Below are 27,499 nucleotides of genomic sequence, written 5' to 3'. Positions count from 1 at the left end.
ATTTAAATAACAAGAACAGTCTAAATTTAATACGACTTAAATAAAATACAGTGGGAATATCAGCTTTATCTTTTTGCTTGTCTACATACAACTTATTTAGAAATTTGATACATTTACAGCTTCAACAGTGACAGCTGATTCAAACTCTGCCTCCAAAAGCAGCAGACTATATAAAATACTGCGATATCAAAAAAAAAAAAAAAAAGCTAATGTACTGTACAAAAGGTATTTTTTACACTAATTCGGTATCTAAAAATCAGATGAGCTGCATCTGAACTTCACGGTAAATCATCTTCTCTCAGGAGGAACGCGAGGATAAAATTCTGAGCTTGCTTCTTCTCGGTTAGATCAGGTTCAGGATCTCCACGAGGAGGCCGGAGTAACAAGCCACCAAATATACTGGCTGCAGAAAAAAATTAAAAAAAAATAAATAAAATTAAAAAGGTGAGACACACATCCAGTAAGAGCTCGTGAGCAGGGGATATCGAGGGCGATTCCACCAACCCCAACCCAGGTGGGTCTGGCTGATGTGACAGCAAAGCTGACGATCCCCCCAGCTCTGAGACACTGTGCATTTTTTTCCAGGCCACTGCAACGACTGTTTTTCTCTGGGCAGTTTGCTCATTATTAAATGCTTCAAAACAGCAGAGGCCATGACTACACTCAGTCATTTTGGGGAAATGTGTCCACAAAGCCCCTAGGACAGAACGGTCATTTTGCTCGCCTTACCCAGAATATTCGCATCCAGGTGGTTTCTCCCTGAATTTTTCAGTAGTTCTTGTAGGAATGCCATCAGATATTCAAACACATTTTTATGACACTCCGGCATGCCAGAGATAATCTGAGGAGGGGAAAAAAAAACCCCAACATTTATATGGAAGACATGGCAATGGCTTAGCAGCTTTATCTCCCACCAACATCTGCAGATACCAACAGCTCCCAACAGCCAAGCAGCATCAGTTCCAGACCCTGTTTATTATCAGATGGTGACGTTTCCGAGAGCAAAAACCCGTTACTGGTCTGGTGTAACTCAGTTTTCCTCCCGTCCCTCCAGAACAAGAGACACATCCCCGGCACCAGCGGTACCTGGTCGCTCAGCACATACCTGGTCGCTCAGCACATACCTGGCTGCTCAGCTCGTAGTTGCCGGCAGTGGACAGGCATCGGGTGTAGAATGGGGTGCAGACGACGGGCTCGGGCAGGCTGTCCAGGAACAGCAGCAACGCTTCTGCCACCGAGTGGTTGCTGCCCACTGACCCAATGGCCGTTAAGGAAGAGGCGAGTGCAGCGGGATCTGGTTTGGCCACATCGCTGCTGAAATATTAGTCTTTGCTTAGGTCTCCCAGGACTCCTATTGTGCCAGCTTTGAGTTAAATCACTTGACTCCACGTAGCGAGCTGTTCCTGGCAGTCGGACACTTCGGTAATTCACCAACAATCATTCATTAACATCGCAAGGACTTAGCAGAGGCTGATTACAGGGAGTAGCGAGGAACTGCAGATCTCAGTTACCCTTAGAGATGGCAATTCAAAAACCATGGGGGAGCATAGATGACTGATAAAATCTTTTTCAGCTTTGACACTAAGGCACAGTGAGCTTTATCAGACACATCTAAAAGGATACAGAGGGTATCGTGCATTCCTTTGTCCAAACAGTCTCGGATTTGCTCAAATTCATATCTGACACCTGGTTGCTGAAACAGGTCCTCCTGCAAAGCAGACCATTAGCTAGTTCCAAGGAAAATAAAAGTTATTTGGGTAAATAGAGCAATTTGTCAAAACCTGGTTGGAAAAACCTCTCCAAATTGATAGTTACTAGCACAAATCCCAGCACGAGCAGCTCTGGGCACCACAATGGAGAGCAATGCAGACGGACAGCTGTGACGGGTGCCACACACAGAACAAGTCACCGTCATGAAATGGTGCGGCCCAGGGTACCAGGATCACTCATCACCACTGTCCTTTGTCTCTCTTTACCACTGGCCAAACATCCATAGTTAGCAATGACTGCCATTGCCAGCATCTTCTTCAAAACAAAACCTAACGCAAACGAATTATTTTGTGTTCCCAGTACAAACACCGCCCACCTGCTGGGAAGCATTGCGGTACAGGTGATCCACCAGCATCCACAGCTCCTTGGGAATGTCCATCGGCTTTTCAGCTTCATCATCACCACTCCACTGCAGTGGCATCTTGGTCTGAGAGAGGGAGGTGTGGGAGGAAGGCGGGGGGGTGGAAAAAACGTATCTAGCCAAGTATCCAACTCTGCAAAAACGCTTCACAGAGCTTATACCTGGGAATTAAGACTTGTTAAGAAGCTGTGCAGCCTCACTCACCAGTCTGCATACAAGACTAGTACAACAGGCACATTTCTATGGAAAGTCCAGACAGAAGAAAGAAGCTGCTCTCATAAACACGCTTCACGTACACTCAGCTCAATGGAAACGTTACACTGAGCCTCACATATATGCACACATCTCCATCCAATGCAGAGAAACCAGAGGCTGTAGGAAAAGGTCTACATTTAGCAGCTGGTGCACATTTAGAAGTTGCACACCGTTTTTGAATGTGCAGGCAAAGCAAATGGGATCGTACTTCCAGTGCTCTCTGTATGAAACAGGCCGGTTCATCTGTGTGAAGAACTAACAAAAGGTGTGAGGATGCTGCACTGGGGAGCACAAGCTGTATCAGTGTTCTCAGATTATGGACCAGGGGAGTGGGAGAAGGCTCTTTAGAAATAAACAGGACTTAATAGCCAATTTTAATGGTTCTCATGGGTTCAGAAGGGAACCTTAACTTTAACTCACAAGTTTCTGAATGGATTCTGTTGACATGTCCTGGATCGGTTCCCTCAGGTAACACAGCATATGAAGGTGAGACCCAAAGCAACTTGGCAAGTAGTTGCCTGTTACAGATAGAAAATAATCTCTCCCCCTCTTAAGATGCAAGACCAAGATATCTTCAAGTTTTTCATCTCCAGTGTTTAAGCGTGTAGCTGCTGATTTATTAACAAACACCTCCAACTCAACTGTGATCTCAGCATCTGTCAAAAGATGATAAAAAACCCCGTACCCAGTTAAAAAAAAACGTATTAAACCAATAAGCCTGCAAATAGACACAGCGTTCTCAAAATAGCACAGAAAACTAAGCCAGAAGGTGACAATTAAGTTGGTGGTTAACAGGGGATGAACGAGGAGGAGCTCACCTGCCAGCAGAACGCCCTTGCTGGGATTAACAGTCAGCCACTGCTTGTGGTAGGTCACTCCATCTGGTTTGCTGACGAATTCGAACTCGCAGGGCACTTGGCCATTGTGGATTGTGAACTTCGCCGCCCGCAGCTGCATGTATTTAACATCCGCAAAATGGAACTAGAAACAAACGTCAGTCAACATCATCAGCCAGCTCCCCCTTGCCAAGCACCAGCAGCGATTCTTGTCCCGTGGTTTAATCATTAAGCAGCAAAATACCCAGATTAACCCTCTTGCTCCCACACCCCGTCTCTTCCAGGATTACACAGGATTACGTTTGCTTACTCTGCGCGCTAAAGCCGTTTGCACCAGGGGGCCCTTTCAAACGAACGCTCCCCTCAAACGACCTCAGTGAAACTGGAGAACAAGGCAGCTGTAGCCTCCCGTCTCATTTGCTTACCTTTTTCAGTCCTCAACACACAAAGCAAATGCCGGTTTTGTGGCCTTCTCCAAATCCTTCAGATTTTACATTTTGTGTTTCAAACAAGCCGGAGCAAGGCCACAAACCCCCGCTTTGCTCTCCTTCTCCCCACCTCAGGGACTAACACGCCCTACGTTTCAGCCTGGCATTCACCTGCATCTACAGGGAAACGAATATTTCTAGGGCTTATAAACAGAGAACAGCTGGAAGTGAACATATTCTACTTCTTTGGAAGCAGACCCTGGGGTCTAGAAGCCATCCAGTGTACGTGTACCGCTGGAACACCCTTGTGGGTGAACAGGCCCTACCTCTCTGCAGGAGACGTTCGCCCAGGGGATGTTGGCGTTCTCCAGCTTATCCAGGGAGCGGAGTTCCTCAAAGGCTATTCGATGGAGCTCCTTGTTCACAACCTTTACCTGGAAAGGACACATGCTGCACCAGCTGTGCCTCTGCAGAAGCTGTAACGCAGCTGGAAACGTGATTTGATTTTAGCGGCACACCAGTGTATACAACACACAGAATGAGCAGAGCCACCTGGAGCACTAATGGTCCAAGATCTGCTCGGGATCCAACAGCAAAGAACGTTGCTGTAACCAGCAAGAGAGTCACCCAGTTAGTACTCAAACAGCTTTTTTTTTTCTTTTTTAAAAATAATTGACAGCACACCACTGCCTTGTGAATGATGTAGCCTTCCCGCACTGCAAGTTTCTGTGGAAAACTTTAAAAAAGGCAAAAGAACGCTTCTGAAGGAACACCTACAGATATTCACATATTATGCTGCTCAACTGCAGCACCGCTGAACACAACCCCAGCAAACTATGAACAGCAATCCTCTTGTTCTCTTATCTAGCCCACCTCGAGCCGTTGTTCTCTGTGGATGCCACGGCAGCAGGAGCGGAGGGAACCCGGCAGAGCCCCCCTCGCCGTCCCCGCTCCCCGCACGGTCAGCAGGTGTGTCCTCCAGCCCCACGCACTCACCCCGATGCTGAACACGGAGCTCACGGGCTTGTGGTCGCTGAGCTTCAGGGCCATGTGGCTGCGGTAGCTCAGCTGCGTGACGTTCTGCCCTTTCCAGAGGATCCGGTCACACCACGCGGGAACACGGCACTTCTCGCTAAAACAGAGCGAAACCCCACGGTTTCCAGGCTCAGTTCACGATGGTTCTTGCAGTCTTTTGGAGAATGCACTCAGCTACAGGCAGCACAAATGCACCATTTCAAACCCTTACTGTCTGACCTGAGTGGGTAGGGAATTGGGAAATAAATCTTAAAAATTTTGCTTGGAGAAAAGAAACAAACCAAGCAAAGAAAAAGAATTAATATAAAATTATTCCTTAATTTCGTACACCTCTAACTAAGAGAAAACCCAATGGATTATTCTTGAGAAAAAGACTGGGAATATCTGACAAATAGCGGCGTAAGAAAAGCAACATAAATAGATGTAAACTGCAGATGGATGTTGGAGCCACAGGAAAAGAACAGCAATAATCTCAGAACTGTTCCTATTTACAGCCATTAGATCTGCAGTTCTTTTGTGCTTTGTTTTGACTCCCTTCAACAACAACAATAGCCATTGGCAGCACCACATATGAGGTGATTACCGTACCTTGTGTCCCAGTCGTCACAGCCAGCATCGTATTTGTATGTTGGCTGGAAAGAAATCTCTCCCTCTGTAAAGCCTTCAAACACTGCGTTTTCGTTCATCTGCCTCTTCAGCTACGAAGAAAAAAAGAGAAGAAAAAATGCATTTCGAGTAAGCTCAATGCCAATTCCCAGATGAGCTGAAAGGGCGCACGGTTTCTAAGCAGCCCCTTGGCACCTGGCAGGCAGGTGAGGCAGCCGTACCTGGTCATACTGGCAAAGCTCCAGAAACGCCTTCTCCTCCACCAGCTGCTTCACCTTCGCCACATCCAGTTCCTCCACCCGATAGTTGAGGTCGCCCAACCATAAGACGACGCTGAAAGAGAACACAGAGCAGAAGTCTGCAGAGAGGCAGCGGCCTCAACCTGTCGAATGCACACGTGAGCTCTTCCAAGCCATCACCAGATGGATGCTGTGTCTGCTCCTCCATCTGAGAGTGCGAGTAAGAGTGAGAACTTCAAAGAGAAGCTATGTCTTCTAACTTTGCTGCTTTTAGTTCCCGTTCCGCATGTTTGTCACTACTATTTCACAAGCGGTGCTTTTAATATCGCACACTGAATCCCACAACTCCCTGGGGGAATCGATGCATGTTACTGCCCCATTCCCACTTCACGCTTGAAAATAAAAGAAGGCCCAGAAGAGCATAAGGCGGCAAGTGACCTGTCAGAACCGTACAGGTGACCGCTCTCAAAACCAGGGTTACGGTAAAGCATTTCTGTCCCTTCCAGGCTGACAACTGGGTCACCAGCACCGCTCCTCGCGCCCCTGCTGAGGGAACCTCACACCCCAGGACGGTCACAACGTTCTTCCCTGCCCCGTGCGGTGATTCACAGTCAGACGGGATGCGTACTCGTGTTGGGCAATAGTGAGAGGGCCCGAACTTGGGGCCGACTGGCAGAATTGCATCCGAGAGCAGATTTCTTTGAAGTCCTGGTTCCTCCGCTCGTATTCCTCCATGTGAGCTGCCAGGTGAGAATTCACAATGCACACACTGGTGTTATGGAATTTAAACCGTATGGCAACACCACCTTTGTTACCCTGAAAGATAAAACATTAGTCAGAAGCTTCTACACAACAGGTGAATCCACAAATGAGCTAACAGCAGCGGAGAAGCCAGAAGACACTGAGGCAGACTGTTTAATTCCAGGGGAAGGAAGGGGCTGAAAACACCAATTAGTGATAACTACTTAATGAACTCAAGCCAGTAACTCATGTGAGGATTGCACACAGCAACAGAACACAGCAAGCAAGCACATGGATCTCAATTTGTAATTCAGGAATTACCTAATAAAAAAAGAAATTAAAATTGGTAAGGGAGAGCACATGGCAGATCCCTCCGGCAACGTCCTGGGCTGCCGCGGGGACGGGTCTGTGTGTTTCCAACGGCAGCCGCATCTGCAGGGCCCTGCTAAATCTCAGCCCTTCTCCCGCACGGCTGCCGTTCTTACCATCCTCCCCATGACTCCAGTTCCCACAGCCTCAGCTTCCACCTCGGAGATGTTCAACGCAAACTCTGCTTTCACATACAACAGAAGCATGATTCCCACGAGCCGCACAAGCTTCACCTGAAAAACAGATCCTGTGTTGTTAAATACTGCAATGGAGAGGTTTGATGAGAGAAGGCACGTCACCCCCAGCGCAGAACATGGGTCGCCAAGATACAGGTGAAGAAAAAGAGAGTTCCAGGCTCATGTGAGGGACCAGCGGGCTCCCGGCACACAGAGCAGGGAGCAGCCAGGGACCAACAGCCCAGCGAATGAAGCTGAAGCCCAAAGCAAAACCTACAGCACAGGCGCAGCCCATGGATGGAGCTTCCCTTCAGCAAGTGACAAGGGACAAAGCAGAGCTAAGGAGCAGGAGGCGAAACATGAGCAGTATTCCTAGCAGGATCCCTTCACAACTTGTTCTGCCACGCATTGTGGAGACAGAGATGGAAGAAGCTCAGATACTTCCTATTCCCTTCTCCAAGAGAAAAGGGGCTCCCTTTTTGCCTGGGTGCCCAGCTCTGCCTCCTGTGCTGTCCCTTGCCTGGGCACCCTGCGCAGCGATGCCACCACGTCACCTCAGAGCAAAGCCTGCAGACAGGCAGCCTCTGGAAGACACGGCAATTGAGAACAAGGAGAAGGGAAAAGAAGCCCGAGGGGAGAATGGTTCCACACTCAAACCTCCGCAAAAGCCACATTTACCTTTGCATATTGGGCATCTGGATGCAGACTATCAGTTACAGCTTTAAACCATTCTTCTTCCTTCGGTGTGTCATTGAAAAGGAAGGCTTCTTTACTTAGATCAAGCTCCTGGAAACTGTGTTAGAGGAAGGAACCCATGGATGCATGCACTTGTTTATAACTCTCCAGCCTTTTCTTCTGAGAAAGAACTAAGTCGATTTATACTCACTAGATTTACAACTGCAAACTCTAATTCAGTTACGCTGATTTTAGAGGCATGTTAAACATAAAGCTAAATTCCTGTTGGTATTCAACTGAATGGCATTGAAGACTTTGTAACACCGCAGTGCCGGAGGGTCCAAACATTACCAGAATAACAGCCCTTTTGGGCTACGCAAATGCTCTAAAAGCTGAGCGATGGAGCCAGGCAATGCCGACACTGCTCAGCAAAACAGTCCCGTGCTACAGAGTGAGTGGCGAGGGACCCCCGGCCAGGTTTGGGAGGACGCTCACCCCACGCAGTAGATGTCCGGCGGGTCAGCGTCACAGCTCAGCCAGGGCTGGAGGCTTTCTGTGGGTGACTGGCCATTCACATTGTATGTTCCGATGAAAAATCTGCGAAGAAATTAACTGAATCCCAGAGCTGCAAATTGCAGAGCTGATGGAAATACCACTGTTATTAACCCATGTGCTTAATACTACATAGAACTGTTTTGGAGCAACGTTTCCAGGGATTAATTAGGAAAAAGTGACAAAGTTCAAATCCCTAAAATGATTTAATAACAGTAGCATCTTTACAGACATGTTTTACAGAACAATACACATTTTTACATATAATATTAAAAAAAGACTAGAGCTGTGCAGTAGCAGCTTGAAATGACAAATTCGTAGAATGATGTGCATAAAAGGATTTTAATCCCAGTAAAGCTTTTGGTCCTAATTATATATTTCGCCCAAGCTCTTAATGAGATTATTAGAACAACCACATGGATAAGTAGGGAACAGAAGCAGTGAGAAAGAGGTGCACAGAATTGAGGCATTTCCAGACACAGTCTGAAATAAGCACAGGAAAAAGTCATTTCCGAAAGGCCATGTTCTCAACAAGAACCATGAGGCAAGCCTCGAGAGAGACATGAACGGAATTCTTCTCTGCAAATGCCTAAATGAGGAAAGAAAGCTGTTCTGGAGAGTATGGATCATACTTCTCTACAACATTTCCTATTTGCAGGGACACTGGATGAAATAACCAAGTTATTTTGACAGCTTGTGCTAACTTATTCCCTGCAACAATGAGCTCACCTCAGGAGCGACCATTACCTGAAGCTCTGGATGTTTATGTAGGAATTCTTCAGTTCTTCAAGCTGAGTATTGCTTACTGCAACTTTTGGTTCCGATAAGACTGAAGCCTTGTCGGAAGCTGTGGTGCTGGACGACTGTACCATTTCAGTTGTCACTTCAGGCTGGAGTTCGTCTTGCCTGCGAACGAAAGCAAAACTGCATTATGAAACCCAGGATAGACGCACACCCGAAACAGCTTATTTCTGTCACGAGGACTTGATTCACACTTATCTGCCTGTTTCCGTAAAGACAGATAATCAGTGTTTGGGATAAGCAAACACGACTGAAATTAGCATTTCTTAGAACAGTTCAGATCTCTAGATAAAACCAGTTTAACTCATTGAAATAACAAACGGTTTTCACCAACCTGGTGCAGCCTTTAACTCAGAGCAGGCCTTACACCTGGATGTGGATGCAAAGCCTGTACACATTCCCTGCTCACTGGAGCAAGGAAATGCAAATCTCCTCTCCCGTTGCCTCTGCTCAGCCCTTCTGACCTCAGCAGAAGAATGAAAAACTCTGTTTGTTTAAAAGCCTTTTGCTGGAAAACTCCCAGGTCTGGCAGCACAGAGTGGGTGGAGGTAGAGGTGGTTTTATTTAGCATCTCGTGGCTACACAACACTCCTTTTGCAATGGTAATAATGCCGCAGCTTGGGAGTTCCCGCAAGCCGTGTGGTATAAATCTGAGGTCAACAACCTGCAGAGCAGTGCCAAGGACATCACACAGACAGACTTTGAAGGATATGCAGCAGGGTCCACAAGTCCTGGGAACTGGAAAAACGGAACTGTAACATTTTAAGAGCGTATCTATGAGACATGGTGGCCCGGAGCCAAAGCTGTCTGAATTCAAAATAAACAAGGCCACCAGGTCCTGTCCCACTAAACAGCAAAAATATGCCCAAATAGGGGACTAGCAGGACTGTCTCTGAGAGACTGTGCTGGAATTCCCAGTGAAGTTTTGACAGCATGCTTATGCTGAACTTTTTCTCTCCTAACTAGAATCTGCAGAGTCTCTTCTCAAAAAGCTGCCAAGTTCTGCTGTAGATCCCACCGCCCCTGGGGACTGCAACCAAGACAGTCACCGGCAGATGGAACCAGACAACGCAGGGCAGGACCGCTCGAGCAGCGGGCGTGCACAGACCTGGCACCACAGACATCGCCTTCCCCACTCGCTTTCCAGCTGGAAACCCAGAACCCAGGCAGAAAGCTCTTTGCACTCTCTTTTTCTTCCTCTAGACATCAAAGCACCGACAATTTGCTCACCACAGTTCATTCCATCCATACGCAACCACCCCGAAGGACCCAGAACTTTTGTTCTGTAGATATTTACTGTCACTACACAGAGATCCCCTGTGGAGGGGAAGCACAAAACTGGCAAAGAAACATTGCCACCACTTTTACTCCTCACCAGACCTTCCCCAAAGAGGTGACGTGCACAATTGTCCCTTCAACGGCTTCACCAAACCCCTTCAAGAAGCCAGGGAGATCCCATACCCGGGAACATTTTCATCGGTGCTGTCGTGGCTTTGGTTCTCACTATCTGTGAGCTCCTTTCCATTCTGTTCGACGCCTTCAGAGTCAACCACTTCTGCGAAAAAAAAAAAAAGTTTCATGTTAAACACAAAGTGTTCTTTCGTTCATCAACACACTTATGCGAACACTGGCAAAAAATCCGTGAGCAGAATATAATTTAGATTTGTGTGGAGAAACAGAGTGCCCCACAGTCTCTCTTTCGGTTATCTGATAGATTCAGCTGATTTTGACAGGACCGTTCTGCGACGATGCAGCTTCCCCTCTAGAGGAAGAATTTATGCCAGTGAGCGTGCGTCAGGATTTAGCAGCACAAAATCCAGGACTTTATCCTGGGTATGCAAAAAACGTACGTTAATAACAGGTCTTTCCTTTCTGAAGCAAGACGGGAAATACAAAGAATGGAAGAAAAATGGAAAAACAAACAAACACGCTACCATTTAAAGCGTTTCTACCTATTTGCAAATACACAGCAAAGCACAAGCGTTTCGCCCACGAGGCAGGGCAGTACAGTCACCATGGGAACCCAGCAGAAACAAGGGTCTCAATGCAAACAACACCTTCCTAAAAAAATAACAGGGCAGCTACCACGCAAATATAACTAAATACAGGTGTGACACTAAATACATCACACTACGTTAGCAAAATTTGACCAGCCTTTCAGCATTTAGTTTCAGTTGCAACATTCTGCTCCTACAAGTGGCAAAATAACATTTTAATTTCATTGAAGGACAGAATGAGCTACAGCTGTTCCTGGAAAACGACAGACAAAACTTCATTCTATATCAATTTATGTTCCAAAAGACCCCGAGTGATGGCAGACAGCACTTTCCTCTGCTAATACAAGGTGGAGGCGGGCGGGGGCGAAGAGAAGAAAGAGAGATTCCTCGACTCCTCTGACTCAAGAGAAACAAAGTGAAGCCTTGAAAAGGCAACTTTGTCAAAGCTCAAAGGCATGATCTGATAGAACTACTTCCCAGGGAGCTCACCATTCAAAGAGTGTTACTGTGTCCCAGATACAACAAAAAGACACCAACAAAGGAGCCAGGTTGTGTTCCATCCAGCATCTTTTTCCTTTCACACCAGCAGATATGCCCAAGTCTCCTCCAGTCAGTTCTAAGCTACCAGTTAAAATCCCACATCTGAGGGATGCTCCCAGATCCCCCCCGGCTCCACTCTGCTGTGCTGTTGCCTGAGTTTAAAAGTTCATCCCCCTTTTTTTTTTTTCTTTTTAATATGCTATTGGCGAACGCAGAAATAAAAAGAAGGAATGCCAGCAATACCAAGCTGTGCCTTCCTGAATTAAGAGCAGCCCAGCCTAAACGAAGGTGGGTAAACGAGTAATGGTGTCACTTGGACTTTGAACCCCAAACTGACTTCCAGGAACTCCGAACCTTCTCACCCATGCGCTTTGCAAAGAGGGAACAGCAACAGGCGGCGTGTGACCGAGCGGCCCGGGGAGCTCCGCACCGGCCGGGGATGCCCCGCACCGGGCCGGGGAGCCCGGCGGCACCGGGCCGGGGAGCCCCGCACCGACCCGGGGAGCCCGGCGGCACCGGCCCGGGGAGCCCCGCACCGACTCGGGGAGCCCGGCGGCACCGGCCCGGGAGCGGCGGCCCGGGGAGCCCCGCACCGGCCGGCGGAGCCGCCGCAGCTCCGGGGCGGTGCGGGCAGCTCCGCTCCCGCGGAACCGCGACCTCCCGCAACCGCAAGCAGGGAGGCGGCGCCGGGTCTCCGCACAGCCGCCGGCGGCGCGGCCGCCCCGCCGCCCCCGCCCGGTCCCCGCGCTCCCCCCGGGGCCGCCCGCCCGCGATCGCCGCAGCTCCGCCCGGCCCCGCGCGGCTCGTACCTGGGATGCAGCCGCCGACCTCCTGCAGGAACGTGCGCGTCTGCGAGCCGAAGGGCAGCCGCACCGTGAGCTGATCGGCTTCCGAGCCCAGCCGGACCGTCACGTCAGAGCCTGGAGACACGGGGTGGAGAGCTCAGAGCTGCCGAGCCCGCGGGAACTGAGCATCTGCTTCCACACAGGCAGACTTCAGCAACAAGTCTCCCCATCCTGCCTTATCATCATCCTTTTCCACATGGGAATGCAATTTAAAAATATAAAACTCAGCGTTTATAATAATCTTTTATTCTGCTCACTCAGTGACAATAATTAATTTTCAGTAGCAGTTTAAAAGCATTTGGAAAAATCATTGCTTTGGTTGACCTGGGGTAACAATACTCACTACCAATGAACTGAACCATGGCAAACAGCACACCGAGTTCCCCAAGAGCAGCAAGACAAGATCCCCCCGGCCAACAGCCCCGTCACAAGAGCCCCCACTCCTGCCTGCCCGAGTGCGGGGGGTCAGGGCCCAGGAACACCTGTAACACGAGCATTAACACAACGAGAACTCACCGACGACACGCAGGTCATCGTCAAGTACAACTGTAAAAGCAAAACAAAGTTCAGTTACAAAGCTAACTAATGGGTTTGCAGACCGCACTGATACTTTGAGGTTAGCGAGCTTGGTGAGTTCCTCAAACCCCAAATACTCCTTGTACAAACGGAGACGGGCAGAACAAATCTGCCAGGGTAGGAGGCCATGGCTGGTGCTTGGTAGGACACACGATGCTTCGGGATATAGCAGGGCCCTTCCTGCTATGCCATGTGACGCACAAGTGTCACCAGGGATTACAAATTGAAGAAAAGATGGGAAGGCTGAATAGATCCCAAATTTCAGCAAGCAGAACAACAAAGTATGGACTCCAGACCCCTTCATCCCCTTCCCTGGAGGTGGCCACTAAGCCACCACGCTGTGTTCATACCTTCTTCCACTGCAAACTCTTCTGTGATGGGGATGACCTTCTCCAGGCAGACATCCTCAGCTGTTATGGCCATCCGCCGGTGGGTGTACACATAGATCCTGCAAGCATGGAGCAGACGCGGAGTTAATGCCTCCCCAATTCTGGTGTGTCTGCAGGTTCAGACAGACCCCGTCCCATCCAGCAGCGCCCGCCAGCGCAGCCTCATGCAGACCCCAAAGCAACTTCTCGACCATGTGCCCACCCACCTGCTTACCCTGTCATTTAAATAAGAATGTATTTATGTTACTGGCAAAGCACAGCAGACCAAAACCTCTGGGCTTTTCTCAATAATAACCACCCGTAACATACAGCAGGAGAAATGCCAAGGCACGAGGCCTTCAAACCACTGCCTTACTGGACTCCACGGGAGAAAGTCTTTGTCATAGGAAGGAGTTTCCCCGTGGTTCCCAAGGCCTGTGAGACCCGCAGAGCTCTTGGCTTTTCCCTGCCCGGACCCGCTGCCCTCCCCATGTCCCGCACACAGCGCAGCACCCACGCGTGCTCCCCGCAGGTCTCCACCAGCCCCAGCAGCCGGCTCTCCACGCTGTCCCCCGCCGCCAGGACACCCTGCACCGCCTGCAGCCCAGCGTCAAGGAACTGCGGAGAGACGGCAGCCCCGGGGGACCGCACCGGGGTGGAGGGACCCGGGAGCACGGCCCCCCCTGCCCCGCACGCCCCAGCCGAGGAAAAGGATACGATGCGGCAGGTCGCTCCCTGCTCCAGGCTCTCCTGGATGGCGACCGACTGGTCCATCCTCCGCGCCGGCAGCGCCGCGGGTGCCGCTCCCCCGGCGCGGGGGCTCCCCCGGCCCGGCCGCTCCGCGCGGCTGCGGCGCCGCGCCCGCGCCCGCCCCCGCCGCGCTCCCCGGGCGGGGCCGTTACCGGTACCGGGGCCGCCGCCGCCCCGCCCGGCCGGGCTCCCCGGGCCGCCCCGTTACCCGCCGCTCCGCTCGGGGCGGGTCCGGATGACGCGGCGGGGCCGGGCCGGGGGAGCCGCCGCCGCGGGCAGCTGAGCCCGGAAACCCCAGGGCGGGACGGCCGGGGCGGCGGGTTCGGGGGCGGGTTCACAAGCGGCGGGGTCCCTGCACCGGCGCGGCACGAACCGGGGGCAGCATCGGGAGCGCCCCGCAGCCCCCCCGAGGGCAAGGGGGGAGGAGGAAGCTGCGGGGGCAGCAGGAAGTTAGAAACTTAATTTCCTGGTAAAATCAGGAGATGCTCTTTCTTTTTTTTTTTTTTTTCTTTTTTTTACAGTAGCACCCTGAATTAATTTTTCGTTGGATTTCAGGAAGATCCATCTGGCATAAGCCAGATTCTGAACTGCCGGGTTATCATGCAAATTAATTACTGCAGAGCATGTGAGCAGGTGCTAAAATATCACCATTGTCTTTTGCATAGTAGAGATAGGAGAGTTCAGCCCAAGTCAGCTCCTTCCGCTGATGTAGAAGATATTTAGGAAAAAGCAGGTAGTCTGTTAAAGTAACCACTTCGCTGTCTGCCTGTCCACTCCCTTCTCTGCACTCCCACAGCCACGCAGAATGGATGAGCAACTGCAAAGAGGAAACGAGAAGTCTGAAATATCTGCTGTAGATGCTAAACCTCTTCTTCTTGCAAGGAACATGGTGCTGCATGGTATTTTTGAGATAGAAAAACTCGGTTCATCCTGTTTTCACTCACTCTGGATATGCTGACATTGTGGCCTGAAGCAAACTAAAAACACACCCCAGCCCCGTGCTGCGGTTTTGCTGCACCAGAGCAGCAGGCTGGTTGTAGCTGCCCTGCGGCAGGACGGAGTTGGTCGGTGTTTCGGGCGTTTTTCATCCAGTCCCACATCCGCTGCACCAGATCCCAGCCCGCAGCCCCGGAGTGAAGCCTTTCTGCTGTGGGGGGCACGAGGCTCCTCAAACCAGCACACCCGCCTCCCGCCTCGGAACACCCCGTTGCTGACCAGGGGGACTGACACACGGATTTTGCTATCTTTGCAATCTTTTATTTAAAGATACGACAGTGACAGAAGACAGCAGAGTGTGCGTTTGCATAACCATTGACACGGGTGAATTCTGCCCAACGAGCTGTGTACCAGCTCCGTGCGATGCAATAACAGGCTGGGGGAATGCTGGGGGTTGAAACATAGAGTTACTCATTTTACCAACCCTGATAAGAGATATTTCAATACCAGAGTGGCTTTAAACTAACAAGTAAGAGGGTATCAAAACAGGCTGCGCTGCAAGCAGATTATTAACTAGAACAGACCCTGTGCCTTCAGTCAAGGCAGAATTTTCTAGTTTTTAAGCCAGACCGGAGCCCATCGGCAGCCGTCGCCACCGTGTTTCGCTCAGAGGCCTGGGGTGGCCCCGTGGGCGGGGGGCACCTGCACAGTGGGACAAGCAGCCACCTGCCACAGGGCCACCTTGTTCCTGGGACAGGGACGTACCAGAGGGGGTTGGATGGCAGCCTGGGCTGAAGTCAGAGAGACAGGGATCCTACCAAGCGCTGCAGGAGAACAGGCTGCGGAGCGCCCGGGCTGCTGCTCACCCCCAGAGAGAAGCCCAGACCCCGTGATTCAGGAGCAGAACCACCCCCCACGCCACGAGCTTCACGAGCGGGGCCAGAGTCACCTGCCCTGCGCCGTTGATGTGAACTTTGCCGTCCAGTTTCAGACAGCTGGCTTTCATGGTAGCGGGGCAGCACTCCTGGTAACAGGCAGCCTTCACCCCACTGGCACAGACTGGTTTGGCAGCCTTGCAGGCTCTGCTACATCCCGCCATGTAATTCAAGCCCGTTTTCTTCATCTGGAAGAAGGAGAGAGTCGTTATCCTGGGGTCCTGCCAAGCCTTTAGTATTCGCATTACAGGGATGCATCCAGGCTCCTGGGCACGTCCCAGCTCACAAGTTGTCCTGCTCTTTAGCCCCAGGGCCCTACCTCACAGAAGTCTTGGCCAACGATGCATCTAGCAACAGTCTTCTTGCCTTTGAAACATCCGTCCCCATGACAGGAGAACGCTGCACACACTTTCCCCTGTAAGAGAGGACCAGACACTCTATGTTCATCGGCTCAGAGACCAGAGCTCCCAGGACAAGAACTGAAGTTCAGACAGCCCTTCCTTCCTGGGGCTACTTTCTCCATCCGCCTCTCTTGGCCAGTGCTGTCTCAGGCATTTTAGATACAGAGAGATAAAGACTAACAGGATGCTGTCTGAAACTGCAGGAAACTTTAGTGAAACACAGGCATAGCAAACAAGTTTCAAACCTCCTTTTCCTTCCTCTTAACAGGGATCTGCAAAGATAAGCACCTTCCCCTCCACGCAGGAGAAAGGCTGCAGTGCCCCGTGGTCCCTACACCATCCCTGCGGCTGCAAGGATGCTCACCATGCTGGCCTTGGGAAAAGGCCTGTTTGACATGGCTCAGCACGGACTCCTTCCTTTCAAAGCTCCTTAAGGATTTGTTCCCCTTCCAGAGGCAGGTTTTGACCCCATAACACAGATGCAGGAGGGACCTTTCCCTCTCCCCTGGGCTCAGGCGGGAGCTCAGCTGTCCCAGTACCTACATTTCGGGGGGGAGCTCGCGGGGTGGTGGTGGCCGTGGTGGTCGTGGGCGGCGCGGTGGCGGGTGGCAGGTCACCTGCAGACACAGGAGGAGCCCGTGAGGCTGCACCCAGGGCAGCTCCACCAGCACAGCTCACGCTGCGGCCGCAGCCACTGGACCACCCTGTCCCTTGCCCCAGCGCTGAAGGACACGCGGTGATGGCACAGCCAGCCCTCTGCACCGGGGTTGTGTCCACTCGTGTCCCCTCCTGCGCAGCAGGTGAACCCCACAGCCCGGGCTGGGGCGTTACCGTAGGCGCTGGCGTTGAGCCGCAGGCAGAGCGTGGAGCTGCAGCAGTCCAGGACGCAGCGCTGCGCCGTGCCGTTGGTGCTGCACATCTCCGCACCGCACGCGCTGCTGCACCGGGCCGTGTAGTTCGTGCTGGAGAAACGGTAAAGCTGCAACAGCAGAGCCAAGGGAAAACATACTAGGAGTGTGAAGACATTCCATGACAAAGGAGCAAAAATAACTGACAGAGTGTAACAGAGAGAGGGGAAACAGGAGCCTGACACAGACTGAGCAGAGCACTACGGATTCCTGATATAAAGGGAAAAAAGGCTTTCCCTGTCACAGTCCCTGCGCCTCCAGCTCGGTGAGCGCCGTACCTCGCAGTGAGTCTCATTCTGGCAGGTCACCGTCTCGTTGGCGTGGGCTCCATCCTGGTAGCACCTCTCCCCGGAACACTGGAAGCTCTGGCAGGTGAGCTGGAGGGACAACACACCAGGTGTCACCGCGGTGCCGTGCCCAGCCCAGCCGCGCTGTCTGGAGGGGCTGACCCTGCGCAGCCTGCCCGAGCTGCTCCCCTCCCACCCAGGAGATGCTCTCATGGGACTCCAGGCTCCCACAAGACACCAGTCAGGCCAGACACTGTGTCCATGGGGCTGTAACAGCCCGGCCAACAGCCATTGCCTCTCCTTTCCTTACCGGTGTTTCTGCTGTACCATTCACCGAAGCACTGGCTGCCACCGAGGCAACAGTGACCACCGAAGTGTTGGCTGCCACTGCAGTACTGGTGACCACCAAAGCATTGGAGACTACTGGGATGTTGGTGACTACTGGGGCGTTGGTGACCACCAAAGTATTGGTTGCCACTGAAGCATTGGCAACTACCAGGGCATTGGTGATCACTGAAGCATTGGTGACTACCGGAATGTTGGTGACCAAAGTACTGGCTGCCACTGAAGCATTGGTGACTACTGGGGTGTTGGTGACCACCGGGGCATTGGTGACTACCAAGGCATTGGTGACCACCAGGGCATTGGTGACCACCAGGGCATTGGCTGCCACTGAAGCATTGGTGACTACCGGGGCCTTGGTGACCACTGAAGCGTTGATGACCATCGAAGCGTTGGCTGCCACTGAAGCACTGGTGACCATCGAAGCATTGGTGACCACTGAGGCGTTGGCCACCACCGAGGCGTTGGCGACCACTGAGGTGTTGGCCACCACCGAGGCGTTGGCGACCGTGTTGTGCTCTGGAAGACACAAAGTTTCCCCTTGGTGAAGGAAACACCAACCTCACTCCCAGCAAGCCCTGCATCGCCTCCTGAGCCTCTGCACGGTCCAAAGGCGTCTGCAGGAAGCGTCAGTCACACTGTGGTTGGGATGTGGATGGCACTAAGTGACAGGATGTCCAAAACAAGGTCCGTTTGCAGCCAGCAACCAGGCGGCCCAACAAGCCCGTCAGAGACAACAGGTCACTGCAGCAGCGCTATGGACAGATGTCACAACAGCTTCTCCCTCCCCCTTCCAGCCCCTCTGCATGTGAAGAACAGGTTTTTCTGGGATCAAAACCTTGAAAAAAGGTTCCTCAGTGCAGCTCCATCCTACAGAACACAGCCTGGAGGGGACAGGGACAATGTCCCTGTTGCACCATGCTGCCTTTACCCCGCTCCCCACAGGAGCCCCGAGTTTCCCGTGGGGCGTAGAGCTCACCTGCAGTGGCAAGAGGGTCCTGGCTGCAGAGGTGCAGAGCAAAGATGCAAAGCAGCAGGCCTGGAAAAGAGGGGGATGGCTGAGACCACGTCTGCCCAAAGAGGCTCCCCAGCAGCAGGAGCAGCTCATCCCCGAAACACCAAATCCAGCCCCGCCAGCCTCCCTGGAGCAAGGTGGTGGCCACGTCCCCTGGGGAGGCCGTGGGGAGCCCCACGGACACACCTGAGCTCAGGGACCCACACTGGACCCAGGGGACCAGCTCTGCTGCAGAAAGACCCCCCACCCACCAAGAGCCCCAGGGAGCCGCTGGCACAGCCCCGACACTGTGGCCGGGCGCGCCAGGATGGATGCTGCAGCAGAACCCCCGTTACCTTCAACAGGGGGGACGAGCCATGGGCGACCGGCCATCTTCATCCACCTGCAACTTCACCCACCACCTGGCAGGAAGAGCCGCGGTCAGAGCTGGGCAGCAGGAGGGGACAGTCCCCCAGGACACGGGCCCAGGGGCACAGCGCGTCTGCCAGCGAGCGGGAGCCCCGCGGGAGCCGGTGCTGCGGTTGGTGTGGTTACCCTCCCCAGAGCACGCAGAGCTGCAGGGTGGTTACGGATGACACCTGGCACCCGTTTGCTGATGCTGTTGCAAATGAAGATGTGACCCACTGGCAGCAGCACCCACCACGGCAGGACCCAAACCCACCAGCCCTCAGAGCAGCAAGAGAGACTCTCCGTAACAGTTCTTGCTGTGGAGGGACCAAGTCTGGTGTGAAAAATGCCCATTTCCAGATGTGTCTCTTGCCCAGGGTCTCTCTCCCCTTCCAAACCGGGGCAGCCATCACCCCAGCCAGGTTTGGACACCCTCACTGCGCAGGGTGCCAGCCCAGCCCAGCCCTAGGGCAGGCGAGGAACGAGGACCCACCAGACACGACCCCATCCCGAAGAGAACAACTCACCCCAGGGCAGGGAAGGAACCCAGAATCACCCCGTCCAGCTGCGCCCTGAAGCCCCGGCACACGATGAGGTGTCCGGGCACAGACTGCAGCCGCCGTACCTGCTGCACGGGCTCACAGCCGCTGCCAGCCCCACCCCTGCCAACAGCCGCTGCGCAAACCCTCACCGGGGGGTGTCACCTGCTGCTCCGTGGCAGCTGGAGATGCAACCAGCGCAGCGACAGGAGAAAAAGGGTTGTTCGAGGCCAGAGATGTCACACCAGCCAACTCCGTACCAAAACGAAACCCCAGCTGAGGGGCTGGAGGGGGCACGAGGAGCTGCCAGAGCACTGGAGAAATCCCCACAAACTGCCCGCACAGCCCAACGTAAATCAAGCTCTGTTATTAACTCCCTGGAAAAATCCCAGCGGCCAAACCTCCACAGGGAGACAGACCTGAGGTAAAAGCAGCAATACAAGCCAAATAAATTTGTTTTGCAAAGGAGCCCAAAGAAAGCAATGACATTACAGCGAGGTATAGTACAGGACCATTACTTGCTGTCAGCATGCAATGTTCTTGTTTGCTGTACAGAAAGTCAATCCTCATCATAAAAATCTCAATCAGAACAGGAATAAGAGAGAAGCAATTGTTTCTAACAATTCAAACGGCGTAAAAAGCATTTTAAAAATAACCATAATGAAATCTCTTCCTTCCAGCATACAAAAGGAGACCAGTTTCTCAGCACTTCCTAAATTAAAACCAGTTTATTTTTCAAGTTTTTTTTTCTTTTTTTTTTTTTTTTAAATATAAAATAACATCACAAGTCTGCATTTCACAAGGGGCTTACTAGAAAGAGATTCTATAAAGTATCCTTGAAATCTATATTCATGCACATAGAAAATCCAGAAACTGAATAAAAGTCAGAGCTGCTGACACATCTCCACTTGCTTTCCAGGTGTGAAACCCTTCACTTGGGAAAAGCTACAGCAGCCCTTGGCGTTTCAGGTCTTCATAGGTCTTTTTATTCACCACGTTCCCACTGGAATCCTCGTACTCCTCCTAGAATGAAATGAACAGTGTAGGGACACCTGGACAGTCTGACTCCGGCTGTACTACAGCATTTGAATTTTAGCTGCGGCAGTGCCTGCTGAGCACGATGTCCTGCCAGCTCCCTTCTCCTCTCACACAACAAAGGTGACACTGGCTCTGGGAAGTTTCTCTCCCCAGCGTGCAGGGGACTTTAGAAATTCTCCTGACAGAGCCAGACAATTCACACATGGTAAAACGGGGTTCCCACGTGCGCAGGACTAGAGACACCCAGATGTGTAACATCTCACCTCTGTATCGGGCTGCCATCTCTCTGAAGCCTTCTGTTGTTTCAGCTTTGCCCACACTGTAAATACAAAGTCATTCAGGATCTGATGCCACCTCCCTTGAGATAATAGGTTTTAATCTAGTAAAATATACACAAGCTTTTTTTTTTTTTTTTTTAAATTTCTTGTTAAACACTCTCACTTCAGCAGCCCAGGAATGTACCTAATATCCATATCACAGACAGAACAGCTGGCAACAAATGAACACTTTGCTGCAATCCCAGCAAGCGGCTACTCACAGGTACCCACAGAAAAAAAGCCGCTCTCGTTGTGAGAACCGGGAGGGACGGCCCAGGGAAGGATCATCCCACACGCACCATGTTTCTTACTCTCTTCCCTGAAACTAGTCTCTGGTCATAGGTAAGACACATTTTTGGCAGGAGCTGATATGAGTGTTCTTATGCCACATTTCACTACTCACAGGAGACGGCGTCCTCGATCTGCGTGACGTTGGCAAAGTGCGCGGTGTTGGGAATGCCCAGGCAGCGCATCCCGTGAGCGTGTCGCCACTCCTGGGGGAGAGGCAGGAGGTCAGGGGGGAGAGGGAACGTCCGCAAGGCCAGGGACTAAAGGACATGTTAACATCTGGGCAGGGTGAAACAGATACTACCAAACTACAAATCTATCAGTCCTAAAAACCTTTATAAAAATACTTTTTCTGTATTTCAGACAGTAACAAAACACTGGCAGCCAACAGACACTCTGCACCAATCAGACCTGCATACTAGAATTAGTGCTCAAACAAGAACAGAAATTTGCAGAAAGATCTCAGTGTGCCCTACGGAATCGACAGTCCCAGTCGCACGGCCCTGCAGCACCAGCCCAGACCCACATTTTGGAAACAGAAGAAGTGCAACTTGGGCATTCCAGTGATTTCCTGGTTACTTACTGTAAAGATTACCTGAACACAGTACTGATGGTTTTGTAGCAAAACATTACTTACTGCAAAGTGACGCTGAAAGGCTTTGGGCCCTCGGTAGGTGTAGTTACCACAAATCTCACAATTGTAGTTGATGTTTAAACCATGTAATTTATATAACCAGTAGGGGATCGGCTGACAAGGGAAGAGAAACAAAGATCAGGCCAACGACAAGGCAGGTTCAACCAGAGGAGTAGTGTGGGGTCAGCAACACCTCCCACTTCTCCAGACCTGACGATCTCAGTTACCTTGCCATCCCAACCAAGAGGCAGGTTTTTAGGATTATAAATTATTTCATTTTCTTCATCTTCACTCTCACTTTCACTGATCTGCTCTTCCTCCTCCTCCTCCCGCTCTTCCCCTGTCCGTGCTTGCTTACGCTGCACATTCTCGTGCGTGAGGTGTCTCTGTTCCTATAGTGTGAGAAAAGAGGAGGAATTGTTCACACAACACGACAGCAACAACATCAGGGCAAACTGGCAGCGTGAAATGCTTCCTCGGGGCACGGAGGGAGGGGAATGGAAGACTAGTATGGAGCACAGAACTCTCATTTTATTTAACCCAACAACTTAAGTTTTTAGTATAACATTTCCTACTTCCAAAGAATGAGAACTTGTACTACCATTAGCACTTCCAGGACAAGCCAACAGCAACAGCCACCCCAACCTGAAGCAAGGACTTGGGTGAGCATCGAGGCAGAACAAATAAAGGTTTGCAACACCCTGTGACTTAGGCATGAAACAGAAATTATTGATGCTGATGGCTTCCTCAAGGGAACAGGCAGCCTCTGTATCTGGATCTGTTCATAGAAGCCCATCAAATAATTAGCTAACGGAAAAATAAGTCTAATCCGTCATATTCTACTTACTGACAGAAAAAGCTACCTGCTAACATGCACTTTAAAACATAACAACTCTGGACATGAAAATAATTCTGGGCATGCTTTCTATGAAAGTATCAGGTAAAGATGTGGATGATCTTCCAGTCACTATTTAGCAGTTCTGAAATACAAAGCTCCAAGACAAAATTAAATCCTTACCCCAAGAACTTCCACGTACTCATAAATCTGAGCTTCCAGGAACGCAAGATCTTTATTTCTTTCAGTGTCTCTGGAAAGATATAAAGAAACTTTAGGGAGTTCATTCCAGAACTGCAAACATCATGTGTACACTGAACGCCTGAAGACGTGTGACTTGTATACAGCAAGAAAACAGAAACAAGCACCAAACAGTTCATGTGAGCTGAACTGCACACGAACAGTCCAGCTCCGATTTCCTCCATTTGGTTCAGGACTCTTGGTCCAACGTGAAAAGCTTCTAATACTCCAAGAACCTCTTGCGGTGACTACACAAGATGACATCTACAGAACACCTCACACCCCTGACCTCAGAACCACCTTCAGAACTCACCTTTTGCTTCCTTTTGTCTTTGGGTTCTTTGCGAACAATGAAGGATCGAGTGATTCCAGGGATTTGCCTTTAGTGCTAAACAGTCTCTGAGCACGTTCTTCCAGAGTCCTGTGGAGAAGGGAAGAGACAAGTCCAAACCATAGTTCCGCATTTCCTGACAACTAGTCGAATTCATACAACAAATTTCTAAGTTTAGCTTTTAAAAGTTCATGAGATTTCCTGTTATCTTTGTCTTCATTCCTTAAGCCAAATTATTCTACACAAGAGACTTCAGTACAGGACACTTTTCGAACCAGCAGATCGCAGCATTGCCCGATTGGTTCTCAATGTTTTGTCTTTCAAACATCATTAAAGTAATTCTTGTACAGAAGAGACAACAAAACAAGTATCCCATAAAGGAATGCAAGACAGGAACACCTCGAAAACTGAAAAAGAACTACAAAAAGACTGCACCTTACCCGCCACATTTTAGTCCCAAGGCCAGTAAAGCTGATTTTAATCTGTCCAGTCCCAGGGAGGCCAATTCCTGTTCAATTAAAGTAAACCACAATAAGAGAGAAGCTATCAAACAAACGCAATATGGATGTATGTCCATTTTAACTCATTAAAGAAGAAAAAAAAAAAAACAAACAACAAACAATGAAAAGCATTCAAGAAAGGACTGTCAAGAGTGCCCCACTCCTCAGTGAAAACACACCTCCCAGGAGGAGAACGCGGAGAGGTCCAGGTGAGCTCCAGCGTGGGTGAGGGCACTGCTGGTCTCTTTCTGCCACGAAAAAACACACGCAAGGTCGTTATGACATCCTACACTTCATGCAATTTAATATTCTAACCTCAAGAAAAGCCATTCATTTCACAGAGAAAAATTATCTCAATAAACTGAGCACCAGAACAATAGAAAAGAGACAAAAGGAGCAAACCTTAAAAATGGGTTTGTTTCAAGCTGGCTACATTGGTTTTCAAATTCGAGTTAGCATTAAATTGCATCTTTGTGACATTTTGCTATTAGACTCAACCTCAGTGATGACTTTACAGAAATGATTCACAGAAAACCCATCCCAAACACAGACCCATCCACACGGGCTTAGCGACTGCTCACCGGCCAGCCAGGGAACGTCCCGTTCTCCCACTTCTTTTCAAATTCAGTCTGAATTTTCCCAAAAAGTTCATTCTGGTCCAGCAATGGTTTCACTCGATCTGTGTAGTCCTGCAAGTACTCGAGAAGCATCTCAAGGTACCTGGCAGAGTAACCAAGAGCACAGGTAGTTCAGTATCAGCCTCAAACGTGTTTCTCTAACCACATCTTTGGGAAGTAATTACCCTCTCGTGCTCCACAGGGAAGTCATCGAGACGATGACAGTTTTCAACACAATTTCTAGATGCAGCAGTTACAAGGATAAAGGTCCTTCCACAGAGTAGAATGTGGCTTTCCACATTTTTGCTGCACTGCACGTTGTCTCAGGGCTCAGACACACGACTGAGTCACTATAGCTCAGTGACCCAATTTACATGAGTTAAGCTTGACTGTTAATTATATTCTTAGCAGCTATACACCTAAGAAGCAAATTCCTTCTCATCAACTGTCATAAAAGCAGCAGGCAGGCAAACAGGCTCACCTTTTATATTCAGCGTTTTTTCTCTCCTTGGGAATATCAAAGAGTTGGTCAAATGTAGATAAGTAAGTGATATAATCCAGTTTCTAAGAAAGAAAAAGTTGGAGTCAGACTTTACACGCATGCAGCCAAATTAACATCCAGTCTGCAGCTGCAGCCACTCACCTCTGATGATTTTAGATTAATGTACTTGAGATAACAATCGTGCAGATCCAAGTATCGGCCGTACCCTTCCTCATCGGTGAACTCCACCAGATCTGCAGGAAAGATCGTGAAGAGCTTTATGATGTGCTTAATCTTCCCTACTTATTACGCCTATGCTTTAGAACTTGAAAAGGATTAACCGTGGACTAATTAACGCTTAAGGAAGGTGTTCATAGTGCAGGTGGGATGCTCACTGATCAGACACCTGACTGCACCGCTACTGCAGATTATTCAAGGGGCTGCAGTTCAGAAGAATTTAAATGACAAAAGAACAATTTTCAGAAGTCATTTAACAAAAGGGGTCTACAAAACAGATCAAACAACTCATCAAATAATGCCTCTCAAGCCAGCACCATATTTTCCCTTAAACTGGCCTCAGAGAAAAGCTACAAACTTACTCTGAGCTTCTTCACTTGGGTTGTCTCTGGCCTTCAACAGTTCCTCAAACTCCACGGACATCGGAACACAGATCTGCAAGAGCAGACAGAAGGCACAGAAGAATGATTACTTCAGCTAATGTCCCAGAATAATTAATATAAAATCACAATAAGTTGCAAACAATAGAACTGCTAACTGAAAAGCTACCCAAGACATTTTTTCACCATTACTTTTGCACCAAGGGAAAAAAGTCTGACTCTAGCCTGCCTGAGGAAGGCAGGAACAACTGTCAGCTCATCTGCAGAATGCTCTGGAGCTGACGCCCCGCAAGGAGAGAACAACATCAGCATCTCACACCCTCTCCTACCTCACTGCTCCCACCAGAGCTCATACGCTGCCCCTGCAGCACTCTGAACCTTGAACATCATCTCAGGTGACGGTTTAGTGTACCTAATACTTGTATATTAATGCAATGACACTGGAAAAAAAAACCCTGTTTATTGTAGGGATGAGGCCAAACAGACCACAAATCACCTGTTCTAAAAAAGAAGGTAACTATTTACCTCATTTGGATGCTTCCGATGAAATTCCTTAATTTGCTTCAGTCTGTTGTAGAATTCTGCAAATTCATTTGGCCCTGAAATGGCGCTGAGCTCTTCTTTCCGTAAACTGCGAGTTAAAGGAAAAGGACAGATTACAAGTAGGAAGAAAAACACGTTGACCCTGATAGAATCTTTTTCCAGGTCTAGTGCTGCATTTTGATCCTGTACAGCTGCAGTGAGACCGACTGCAAACCTCAGACAGTCACGTTGGGTGTCGCGGCCTCTGCTTACAAACCTTCAAGCCAACTCACGGCTTCCCTGGTGACTTAAATCAAGAAAATAACCAAACGTGTGCAAACCCAATGTGAAGCCTGGGTCCTGCTCCAGCAGGTTTGGTCTCCAAAACTAGGTTCCTGTCCCAAATACCAGCATTACTGCTCATGTATTTACAACTGACTTAAAAGAGCCCTGGAATTCATCTGCAGGACACATCCCGCAGATGTGCAGGCACACACAGCGGTGTCTGCACAAGCACTCACCCGTCCTTGTCGTCGTACAGGTCTCTCAGGTTGCCGCTCACTTCCATGTACCTCTGAAAAAAGAGAAAAAAAACCCCAAATACCCCCGAGGACGTTACGAGGGCCAAGAGCCGCCCCCTCCCGGGCGCTCCGGTATGAGCGGGCAGCGGCCCGGTCCCCGCCCCGCACTCACGTCCTGCATGGCCCGGGTCCGGTGGTCCGAGTTGATCTGGTCGCGGAGCTGCGGGGAGAGAAGCGGGGGGAGCGCGATGAGCGCGGGCCCGGGCCGGCCGCCCCCCAGCCCCGCGGCCCCGGGCTCACCGTGGACTTCTTGGTGAGCATCTCCTTCACCATCACGTCCATGAGCCGCTCCCGCTCCTCATGGTACCGCCGCTGCTGCTCCAGAATCGTCTCCATCCTCCCGCGCCCGCCCGGAAGCCGCCGCTACCCGCTTCCGGTTCCGCTTGCGCCCGCCGGGAGGTTCCGGTTCCGCCGGTGCCCTGCGGGAAGGCCCCGGGCCCGCCCGCGCCCGTTCCCCTCGGTTCCTCCCGGTTCCTCCCGGTTCCTCCCGGTTCTCGGGGTCACCGCCCGGCTCGCTCCGCGGCTGCCCCGGGCTGACGGGCTCGCAGCACCGTGGCCGTGCCCGGGGGACCCGTCCCGTGGGAATCCCCCCGCAGGAGCCGCGGCGGCCGCTCCCCGCTCCCCAGGCGTCCATTCCCTTCTCCAGACCCGCCCTGGGCGCCGAGCAGAGATCGCGCCGGCGCTTCGCCCCCACTTGGCCAAGCGCAAGCCTATAATTAAATTTTATCTCGTAAATAAATTGTTCGTATTTTTCTACCATGCGTGATAAACTAAGCCAAAAGAAACAACAGCAAAATTGAGCTTAATTATGGCAGACAAACATGATCC

General features: G+C 50.7%; 2 protein-coding genes across 2 annotated transcripts; both read right to left on the bottom strand.

The window, feature by feature from the left end:
- Positions 1-57: 57 nt before the first annotated feature.
- On the bottom strand, positions 58-14,005 carry INPP5B (inositol polyphosphate-5-phosphatase B). The gene is made up of 22 exons (XM_065650502.1): positions 13,888-14,005; positions 13,688-13,767; positions 13,153-13,250; positions 12,743-12,772; positions 12,191-12,301; positions 10,306-10,399; positions 8,791-8,949; positions 7,987-8,088; positions 7,495-7,609; positions 6,757-6,873; positions 6,159-6,346; positions 5,513-5,624; positions 5,274-5,383; positions 4,647-4,782; positions 3,977-4,084; positions 3,205-3,367; positions 2,807-3,042; positions 2,087-2,197; positions 1,624-1,708; positions 1,125-1,252; positions 730-841; positions 58-403 (listed from the first exon to the last, which is right to left on the bottom strand). The coding sequence occupies exons 1-22, from the start codon at positions 13,942-13,944 to the stop codon at positions 279-281; spliced, it is 2,577 nt and encodes an 858-aa protein (XP_065506574.1). The 5' UTR covers positions 13,945-14,005; the 3' UTR covers positions 58-278.
- Positions 14,006-20,433: 6,428 nt separating this feature from the next.
- On the bottom strand, positions 20,434-27,212 carry SF3A3 (splicing factor 3a subunit 3). The gene is made up of 17 exons (XM_065650586.1): positions 26,912-27,212; positions 26,784-26,831; positions 26,612-26,664; positions 26,094-26,199; positions 25,551-25,623; positions 25,114-25,205; positions 24,952-25,034; positions 24,435-24,573; positions 24,033-24,101; positions 23,794-23,861; positions 23,336-23,443; positions 22,966-23,035; positions 22,175-22,339; positions 21,951-22,061; positions 21,429-21,519; positions 20,972-21,027; positions 20,434-20,693 (listed from the first exon to the last, which is right to left on the bottom strand). The coding sequence occupies exons 1-17, from the start codon at positions 27,005-27,007 to the stop codon at positions 20,616-20,618; spliced, it is 1,506 nt and encodes a 501-aa protein (XP_065506658.1). The 5' UTR covers positions 27,008-27,212; the 3' UTR covers positions 20,434-20,615.
- Between the last annotated feature and the right edge of the window lie 287 nt (positions 27,213-27,499).

The sequence above is a fragment of the Caloenas nicobarica genome, chromosome 23 (genome assembly GCF_036013445.1).
Source record: "Caloenas nicobarica isolate bCalNic1 chromosome 23, bCalNic1.hap1, whole genome shotgun sequence".
NCBI lineage: Eukaryota > Metazoa > Chordata > Aves > Columbiformes > Columbidae > Caloenas > Caloenas nicobarica.
Note: the sequence above shows the minus strand (reverse complement) of the source record. Positions and strands in the feature narration are given on the sequence as shown.

Coding starts and splice junctions, on each gene's coding strand:
- INPP5B (XM_065650502.1), bottom strand. CDS start 13,944: ATGGACCAGTCGGTCGCCATCCAGGAGAGCCTGGAGCAGGGAGCGACC. Junction 6,347..6,756: donor CTGGAGTCATGGGGAGGATG/GTAAGAACGGCA, acceptor TTTATCTTTCAG/GGTAACAAAGGTGGTGTTGC. Junction 3,368..3,976: donor CGAACGTCTCCTGCAGAGAG/GTAGGGCCTGTT, acceptor GTTTGTTTCTAG/TTCCATTTTGCGGATGTTAA.
- SF3A3 (XM_065650586.1), bottom strand. CDS start 27,007: ATGGAGACGATTCTGGAGCAGCAGCGGCGGTACCATGAGGAGCGGGAG. Junction 26,200..26,611: donor CTGTACGACGACAAGGACGG/GTGAGTGCTTGT, acceptor TTTAACTCGCAG/TTTACGGAAAGAAGAGCTCA. Junction 22,062..22,174: donor CTCTTGGTTGGGATGGCAAG/GTAACTGAGATC, acceptor TTCCCTTGTCAG/CCGATCCCCTACTGGTTATA.